The 9,033-nt window shown below is 71.0% G+C and overlaps 2 protein-coding genes across 2 annotated transcripts; one reads left to right on the top strand and one right to left on the bottom strand.

Moving 5' to 3' along the window:
- Positions 1 to 154: 154 nt before the first annotated feature.
- PGAP3 (post-GPI attachment to proteins phospholipase 3) lies at positions 155 to 5,657 on the top strand. Its single transcript, XM_080565102.1, is given in 10 exon segments — positions 155 to 397; positions 2,350 to 2,420; positions 2,422 to 2,448; positions 2,552 to 2,704; positions 2,822 to 2,884; positions 3,515 to 3,576; positions 3,670 to 3,806; positions 3,901 to 3,954; positions 3,957 to 4,104; positions 4,969 to 5,657. Coding segments are annotated over 10 exon segments (978 nt in total). The 5' UTR covers positions 155 to 198; the 3' UTR covers positions 5,033 to 5,657.
- Positions 5,658 to 6,184: 527 nt separating this feature from the next.
- On the bottom strand, positions 6,185 to 8,536 carry PNMT (phenylethanolamine N-methyltransferase). Its single transcript, XM_080564832.1, has 3 exons — positions 8,337 to 8,536; positions 7,923 to 8,130; positions 6,185 to 6,748 (listed from the first exon to the last, which is right to left on the bottom strand). The coding sequence occupies exons 1-3, from the start codon at positions 8,488 to 8,490 to the stop codon at positions 6,313 to 6,315; spliced, it is 798 nt and encodes a 265-aa protein (XP_080420958.1). The 5' UTR covers positions 8,491 to 8,536; the 3' UTR covers positions 6,185 to 6,312.
- Positions 8,537 to 9,033: the final 497 nt, after the last annotated feature.

Raw genomic sequence — 9,033 nt, 5'->3', positions numbered from 1 at the left:
TGGGGACAATCCTGGGGGCAGCCCTGAGGCCGCCCCCACCCCCCGGGGCCGCGTTGCCATGGGGGCGGTGTGTGTACACGAGCAGGACTACATATCCCACAACACCCCGCGGCGCCGCATCCCGCCCTGCCCCGCGCCGCCCCCGCTTCCGGGGCGTGCCGGAAGCGGCGAGGCCGGGCCGGGCCGGGCCGGGCGGCGATGGCGGGCGGCGGGGCGGCTCGGGCGGCGCTGCTGCTGCTGCTGGGGGCGGCGGCGGCGCCGGGCCCGGCCCGCGGCTCGCAGGGCGACCGGGAGCCGTTGTACCGAGAGTGCCTGGGCCGCTGCGAGCGGCGGAACTGCTCGGGGGCGGCGCTGCGGCACTTCCGGGCCCGGCAGCCGCTCTACATGGGCCTCACAGGTACCGCCCCCCCCGCCCATTGGCTGCCCGCGAGGGACACGCCCCGCCCACCGTCTCGAGGCCACGCCCCCTGCCGCGGGGCCACGCCCGTTGCAATGAGGCCACGCCCCCTGCCGCGGGGCCACGCCCCCTCCGCGCGGGCTCCTCCTCCGCGGGGGGGGCGGGGCTGGGAGCGTTGGGGGGGGCCTGGGGGGCGCTGGGAGCACTGGGGTGTACTGGGGCAGGGCTGGTCCTTCACTGGGAGGCACTGGGCTGTACTGGGAGGCACTGGGCTGTACTGGGGCCGGGCTGGGAGGGCAATGGGCTGGGCTAGTTCTTCACTCACTAGGAGGCGCTGGGATGTGCTGGGAGGCACTGGGCTGTACTGGGAGGTACTGGGCTGTACTGGGGCCAGGCTGGGAGGGTACTGGGACGGGCTTGTCCTTTACTGGGAGGCACTGGGCTGTACTGGGGCGGGGCTGGGAGGGCACTGGGCTGGGCTAGTTCTTTACTGGGAGGCACTGGGATGTGCTCGGGCCAGGCAGAGGGGCACTGGGCTCTCCTAGAGAGCACTGGGATGTTCTGGGCTAGGTCTGGGGGGGTCACTGGGCCGCATGGGGGCTGTGCTGGGGGACACAAGTGCCATACTGGTGCTTGCTGGGACATGGTGGGGGACACTGGGCCATACTGGGGCCATGGTGGGACACTGGGCCATACCGGAGCCGTGGGGGGGCACTGGGCCATACTGGAGGATGCACTGAGCCATACCAGGGGGTGCAGGGCTGTGCTGGGGGGCATGCAGCCATACTGGGGGGCACTGGACTTTGCTGGGGGAGGTGCTGAGCTCCCCTGGAGGGGGCACTGGGCCATACTGGGGCCATACTGGCGGGGCACTGGGCCATACTGGGACTTGCTGGGCCGCAGCACCCGAGCACCCAGCTGCTCCCAGCTCCTGCACACTGCCCGTGCTGCCCAGTGGTCTGTACTGGGAGGGACTGGAGGGGCTGGGGGGGGGCGGGGGTGCACCGAGATCCCCCCATACCCCCCCTTACCCCCTAATACCCCCCATACCCTCCCATACCCCCTCCATACACCCCAATTACCCCCCCATACCCCCCATATCCCCCCCATAACCCCTCTTCCCCCCAATACCCCCCATAACCCCCCCATATCCCCTCCCATACCACCCCTATACCCCCCTATGCCCCCCTATACACCCCTGTACCCCCCAATTACCCCCCATACCCCCCCATAACCCCTCTTCCCCCCCATGCCCCCCCTTTACCCCCCATAACCCCCCCCACATCCCCTCCCATACCACCCCCATACCCCCCATACCCCCCAATTACCCCCCAATAACCCCCATACCCCCCCATACCCCCTCCACACACCCCAATTACCCCCATACCCCCCATAACCCCTCTTCCCCCCCCATTACCCCCCCACACCCCCCACACCCCCCCTGTACCCTCCCACCCCCCCCATACCGACCCCAAACCCCCCCAAAACCCCCCAACTCCCCCCCATACCACCCCCATACCCCCCTATACCCCCCTGTACCCCCCCAATTACCCCCCAATTACCCCCCATACCCCCCCATACCCCCTCCACACACCCCAATTACCCCCCCATACCCCCTCCATAACCCCTCTTCCCCCCCCATTACCCCCCACACCCCCCACACCCCCCCCTGTACCCTCCCACCCCCCCCATACCCACCCCAAACCCCCCCAAAACCCCCCAACTCCCCCCCCATACCCCCCCACTCCCCCCCACACCCTCCCACCCCCCCATACTCCCCCCAAAACCCCCCCAAAACCCCCCAAACCCCCCCCAAACCCCCCAACCCCCTCCCAAATCCCCCCCAACCCCCCCCCCAATCCCCCCAAACCCCTCCCCCATACCCCCCCCATACCCTCCCACCCCCCCAAAACCCCCCACCCCCCCCCAACCCCCCCCCCCAACCCCCCCAGGCTGGACGTGCGGCGACGACTGCCGGTACGAGTGCATGTGGCGCACGGTGCGCCTCTACCTGCAGGGCGGCCCGCCGCGTGCCCCAGTTCCACGGCAAGGTGAGCGCCCGCCTGCTGCTGGTGTTGGGTTTTGGGGGGGGGGACACCCGGGGGGGGGTCCCCGTCCCCTTGTCATCATCCCGACCCCCCCCCCCCCCCCCAGTGGCCCTTCTGGCGGTTCCTCTTCGTCCAGGAGCCGGCCTCCGCCCTGGCCTCCCTCCTCAACGGCCTGGCCAGCTTCCTCATGCTGCTGCGCTACAAGGCCGCCGTGCCCCCCGCCTCCCCCATGTACCCCACCTGCGTCGCCTTCGCCTGGGTGAGTGCCCCCCCCCCCGTCCCCCCCAAAATGTCCCCCGGGGGTTGGGGGCACGTGGCAGCCCCTGTCCCGGTGTCCGTCCCCCCCCCGGTGCCGCCACCTCGCGCCCTCCCGCAGGTCTCCGTCAACGCCTGGTTCTGGTCCACCGTCTTCCACACCAAGGACACGGCGGTGACTGAGGTGAGTGTGTCCCGTGTCCCCCCCCCGTCCCAGTCCCGTGTCCCCCCCAAATCCCAGTCCGTGTCCCCCCCCGTCCCAGTCCTGTGTCTCCGTCCCAGTCCCGTGTCCCTATCCTGTCCTAGTCCCATTTCCTGTCCCAGTCCTGTCCCCATCGCATCCCAGTCCCATGTCCCAATCCCATCCTGCCCCAGTCCTGTCCCCCCCAGTCCCAGTCCTGTTCCCATCCCAGTCCTGTGTCCCCACCCCAGTCCTATATCCCCATCCCAGTCCCGTGTCCCCATCCTGTGTGTCCCAGTCCTGTCCCCGTCCCATCCCAGTCCCGTGTCCCCATCCCAGTCCCATGTCCCCATACCATCACAGTCCTGTGTCCCATCCTGTCCCAGTCCTGTCTCCCCAGTCCCCATCCCAGTCCCATGTCCCCATCCCAGTCCCATGTCCCCATCCCATCCCAGTCCTGTGTCCCCGTCCCAGTCCTGTGTCCCCATACCATCCGAGTCCTGTGTCCATCCCTGTCCCATCCCAGTCCTGCATCCCCATCCCGTCCCAGTCCCCTGTCCCCCCCCCCCGTCCCACCCCCACCCCCCGGGGCCGCCGTCCCCATCCTCCCCTGGATCCCCCGTTGCCCCGCAGAAGCTGGATTATTTCTGCGCCTCGGCCGTGGTGCTGCACTCCGTGTACCTCTGCTGCGTCAGGTGAGCCCCGCGCCCCCCGCGGGGGGACGCCCCTGTCCCTGGGGCTGGGGACCACCCCCCCCCTTAATCCTCCCGTGTCCCGTCCCCCCCCAGGACGCTGGGGCTGCGGCGGCCGGCCTTAATCGGCGTCTTCAGGGCCTTCCTCCTCCTCTTCCTCGCCTGCCACGTCTCCTACCTGACCCTCGTCCGCTTCGACTACGGCTACAACATGGCCGCGAACGTGGCCATCGGTGAGGCTTGGGGGGGGGCGCAATGGGGCTGGCGGCGGGGGGGGAGGATAACGGGTCCGGGTGCACCCACGCCGTGCCCGTGCCCCCCCCCCAGGGCTCCTCAACCTGCTCTGGTGGCTGTGGTGGTGCCTCCGCAACCGCCCGCGCCTGCCCACGTCTGGAAGTGCGCCGTGGTGGTGCTGCTGCTGCAGGCGGGGGCCCTGCTCGAGCTGCTCGACTTCCCCCCCCTCTTCTGGGTGCTGGACGCCCACGCCCTCTGGCACATCAGCACCGTGCCCCTCAACGTCCTCTTCTACAGGTGGGTGCCGTCCCGAAATCGGGGTGCTGGGGAACCCCCCCCCCCGTCATTGAGATCGGGGCCCTTCCCTTCCGTACGGGATGCTCAGCGCCCCCCCCCCCCTTCAAATTGACATACCTGGGGGCCCCTCTTTTGTCCTTGGGTCCCCCTCTCTTGAAATTGGGGTGCTGGGACCCCGCCCCCTTGAGATCGGGGCCCTTCCCTTCTGTATGAGATGCGCAGCGCCCCCCCTCCTCAAACTGAAGTGCTTGGGGGCCCAAATTTTGTCCCTGGGGTGCTGGGTGCCCCCCTCCTGAAATTGGGGTGCTGGGACACCGCCCCCCGATATCGGGGCCCTTCTCTTCTGTATGAGATGCCCAGCACCCCCCCTCCTCAAATTGAGGTGCTTGGGGGCCCAAATTTTGCCCCTGGGGTGCCCCCCTCCTGAAACTGGGGTGCTGGGACCCCCCCTTGAGGTGAGGCCCTTGTACAGGATGCACAGCACCCCCCCCCCTCAAATTGACATGCCTGGGGGCCCCTCTTTTGCCCCTGGGGTGCTGGGTGCCCCCCTCCTGAAATTGGGGTGCTGGGACCCCCCCCCCTTGAGATCATGGCCCTTCCCTTCTGTACGGGATGCCCAGCGCCCCCCCTCCTCAAACTGAGGTGCTCGGGGACCCCAATTTTGCCCCTGGGGTGCTGGGCGCCCCCCTCCTGAAATTGGGGACCTGTGGGGGGGGACCCCACTGCTGCTCCCCGGGAGGCTCCGAGGTCTTGCAGGGCCCTGGGGGGGCTTTTGGGGCGCCCCCACCTCCCGACCCAGCACCTGCACGTGGAGGGGCCGAGCTGTGCCCCCCCCCCAGCCCTGTCCCCCCTCCCTCCCCGCAGCTTCCTGGTGGACGACAGCCTCTACCTCCTGAAGGCCAACTCGGACCTCTCCAAAGCGGACTAGAGCAGCTGGGGGGGGCCCCCCCCCACCCCCCCCACCCCCCACGGGGGGGGGGCCCCTTCCCCATCGTGTGCCAAGCGAGACCCTGTCCCCCCCCCCAGCTGCACCCCCCCTCCCAGTTCCCATTGCCTCCTGAGGTTTGCTTTCCGCGTACCCCCCTTATCTCCCCCCCCTACCCCATGGCATGCGGGGGGGGGGCAGGTAACCCAGCTGGGGGTGTCTGGGCCCCCCCCCCCAGCTGCCCCCCCCCCCCCAGCTGCCGGTGCTGAGCCCGTGGCTCCCTGCCGTGGAGCTCGGCAGCCGCGAGGTGGCAACGGCTGCTGGGGCGCGCGGTGCCGCGGGGGGGGGGCCGTGGGTGGCCGGGGATCGGGCACGGGAGGTGGGGGGGGGGGGTCCCGGGGGTGGTGGTGGGGGCACACGGTGCCTGTGCACGCCGGTGCCTGTGTCGGGGGGTTGGGGGGGGGACGGGGGGGGGGACGGTGCAATGCGTGGGGCTGGAGCGGTGCCTTGGGGCAGGGGGAGACCCCCCCTGCGCAGCCTGTGGGGAGCCCCCCCGGGGGGTGCAGCCCCCCCCCCCCCCCCCCCGGATGTGCCCTGGGCTGTGAATAAAGCTGGAATTCAACCTGTGCCCCCCCCCCCGGCGTCCCTCATTCCTCGATCCCATTCCCAGCCCCCCTCTGCCCCCCCGTACCCCTTGCTGCCCCCCCCAGCAGCCTGTATCCCCCTGCCCTGCGCCCCAATTCCCACCCCGCTGCCCCCCCCCCACGCCTGTGTGCCCCCTGCCCCCCCCCGGCTCATCCTTTCTCTGCCCCATGTGCACCCCAAACCCTTGCTGTGCACCAACCCCCCCCCACCCGTGCCCCCCCCTCTTTGTCCTGCACCCACAGCGCAGCCCCTCTGGGTGCCAGCACCCCGCGACCCCCCTCCCCAGACCCCCCCAGCTCTCCCCAAGCCGTTCAGCTCAGCCTTTATTGGGGGGGGGGGGCAGCGGGGACACACCAGGACTTGGGGGGGGGCAAACTGACTTTTGGGGGGCTGCCATCCCTGGGGGGTCCCCAGGAGGGGGGGGGGTGCCCCCCCCATCTCCCCCCTTGTCCTGCACCCACAGCGCAGCCCCTCTGGCTGCCAGCACCCCGCGACCCCCCCGGACCCCCCAGCTCTCCCCAAGCCATTCAGCTCAGCCTTTATTGCGGGCAGCAACGGGGACACACCAGGACTCGGGGGTGAGAAATTTGACTTTTGGGGGGGGCCGCCGTCCCCGCGGGGGGGGACACAGGGGGACCTCAGGCCTCCGTCGGCTTCTGCGCGTGGGCGAAGAAGACGCCGTCGACGTCGTCCACGCCGGTGCGGAGGGCGGGCGGCATGGCGTAGGAGCGGAACTGCCGCAGGGCGAAGCCGGCCCCCGCCAGCGCCCCGCGGACGTCGTCCTCGGCCAGCGGCACCACGGGCAGGCGCGCGGCGCCCGCCAGGTAGAAGGACTCGCCCAGGGCGCCCAGCAGCAGCGCGTGGCCCCCCGGGCGCAGCAGCGAGCCCACGTGCGCCAGAGCGCGGGCGAAGGCGGCGCGGTCGGGGCTGACGGCCTCCAGGCAGAAGGCCGAGAGCAGCGCGTCGGCCGGCGGGCGCAGCGGGGCGCCCAGCGGGTCCGGCCGGTGCACGTCGATGGGCAGGATGCGCCGCAGGCGGCCCCGCAGCCGACGCTCCTTCTCCTGCCAGGGCTCCCTGCGGGGGACGTAAGGGGGGGTTTGGGGGGGGGGGGGCAGGTGGGGTGGGGAGGGGGATATGGGGGTCCTGCGGGGGTCGGCTTGGTGTCAGTGGGGACACGGGGGTAGGGTCGTGCAGGGATCAGCCCGGCATCTGTGGGGATGGGGTTTTGGGGGGGGGTCAGGCCAGCATCGGTGGGGATATGGGGCTGGGGTCCTGCAGGGATCAGCCCGGCATCGATGGGGATACGGGGGCTGGGGTCCTGCGGGGCTCAGCCCCAGCATTGGTGGGGATATGGGGCTGGGGTCCCTGCGGGGTTCAACCTGGCACTGATGGAGACCCAAGGACAGGGTCCTGCAGGGATCAGCCTGACATCTGTGGGGACACAGGGCTGGGGGTCCTCGGGGGGGGGGGGGGGGGGGGGGGTCAACCCAGTCTCAATGGGGACACGGGGACAGGATCCTGCGGGGTTCAGCCTGGCATCAGGGGGGGACAGGGGGGACAGGGTCCTGCAGGGATCAGCCCGGCATCGATGGGGACAGGGGGCTGGGGTCCTGCAGGGGTCAGCCCAGAATCCGTGGGGGTGTGGGGATGGGATGGCATGGGGACGAGCCTGGCATCCACGGGGATGGGGGACAGGGTCCTGTGGGGTTCAGCCTGGCATCAATGGGGACACAGGGCTGGGGTCCTGCAGGGATCAGCCCAGCATCGGCAGGGATGTGGGGATGGGATCCTGGGGGGATGTGGGGGTGGGCTTGCACGGGGATCAGCCCGGTATCGGCAGGGACACAGGGGCAGGACGTGGGGGCTCTTCTCCCGTGGGCTCAGCCCGTTGGGTGGGGACGGGATCCCGCAGGGATCAGCGCATCGGGCTGTGGGGTGTGGGGACGTGAGCCCAGTGGGGAGCAGCTTGCAGTCCCCGGGGCCAGGGGGCCGTGATCCTGCAGGGACCAGCCCCACACCCACAGGGACGAGGGGCTGGGATCCCGTGGGGGACTTGGGGCTGGGATCCTGCAGGGCTCTGGGGACATTATTTGGGGGAACAAGCCACCGTGAGCCCACTGGGACCATCCCAGCCCCACGGGACCCCAGTACGAGCCGTGCCCTGAGACCCAGCGCTCAGCCCCGCACCACCCGCCCTGGGGAGGGGTCCCCGTGTCCCCCTTCCCCCCCCCACCCCGCGCAGCCCTACCCGCGCCCCTCGATCTTGCAGACGTGCTGGATGAAGGGGCTCCAGTCGAAGGTGCCGGGCTCGCCCCGCGCCCAGCGCTGCAGCTCCTCCCGGTTCACCGCCAGGTAGTCGGTGGCCACGATCTCCTCGAAGTGGTCGCAGGCGCTCAGCAGCTGGTAGATGGTGGGGCCCGAGCCCACGTCGATGAGCGTGCGCCCGCGGATCTCACCTGGGGGGCGCAGCACATGGGGGGGGGGGTCCCACAGCGGGTCAGGGACCTGGGGACATGGGGCTGGGGGAGCCGCACACGGGGGACAAACCAGGGGACAGCAGTGGGGGGGGGGGGTGGCAGGGTGGTGGGTGCCCCCTCACTCCCTGTGCCTCGGTTTCCCCACCCTTCTACAAAGCCGGGGACCCCCCCCCCAGCCCCCTCACCGCTGGCAAAGGTCTCGGCCAGGCATCGCAGCTTCCAGGGCACCACGCAGTCCTCGGAGGAGAAGTCAGCCCGGGGGGGCACGTAGTTGTTCTGCAGGTAGGCGCGGGGGTCGAAGCGCTCGTAGCCCTCCCGGACGGCGGCCAGGCTGCTCATGGCGGGGGCTGCGGGGGCCACTGCGCCCGGACCCGCTTTATAGCCCCGGCAAGGCCGGGGGGGGGTGGGGGGGTGAGGGGCGGGGGGGGGGGACACGGTGAGTTATGGCTGTGCTCGGCACGGCGCTGATTGCGGCCGTCCATCGCGGATAACCAGGTTAGCGTCAGTGCCCGGGGCCGGATCCGGCCCTGCGCTGAGCAGCCGGCCCTGCTGTGCCCCCCCCCGGGAGCAGGGGGGGGGAGGCTGGAGCCTGGCGTCCTGCTGCAGCCCCTGGAGCCGGTGCCCACCTGAGGAGTGGGTGTCCCAGCACCACGGTGGGAGCACGGCGCACCCCCACCCCACCCAGCACCCAAAGGTGCTGCCCTGGCTCCAGGCCTGCCCCATGGGGATGGGGATGGGGTTGGGCTGGGGCTGGAAATGGGGCTAGGGTCCGTCTGGGTGCTCCCTCGTTACCGATGAGCCGAGCGCGCTGGAGCTCAGCCCAGCCCCTGGCAGGAGCTGGCACCACCAATCCTGCCCGCTCCCAGCGCTCCCAGTGCTCCC

This window comes from Anser brachyrhynchus (genome assembly GCF_964034855.1).
Source record: "Anser brachyrhynchus genome assembly, chromosome: 22".
NCBI lineage: Eukaryota > Metazoa > Chordata > Aves > Anseriformes > Anatidae > Anser > Anser brachyrhynchus.
The sequence above is the reverse complement of the archived record's forward strand: the minus strand, read 5'-3'. Positions and strand labels throughout refer to the sequence as shown.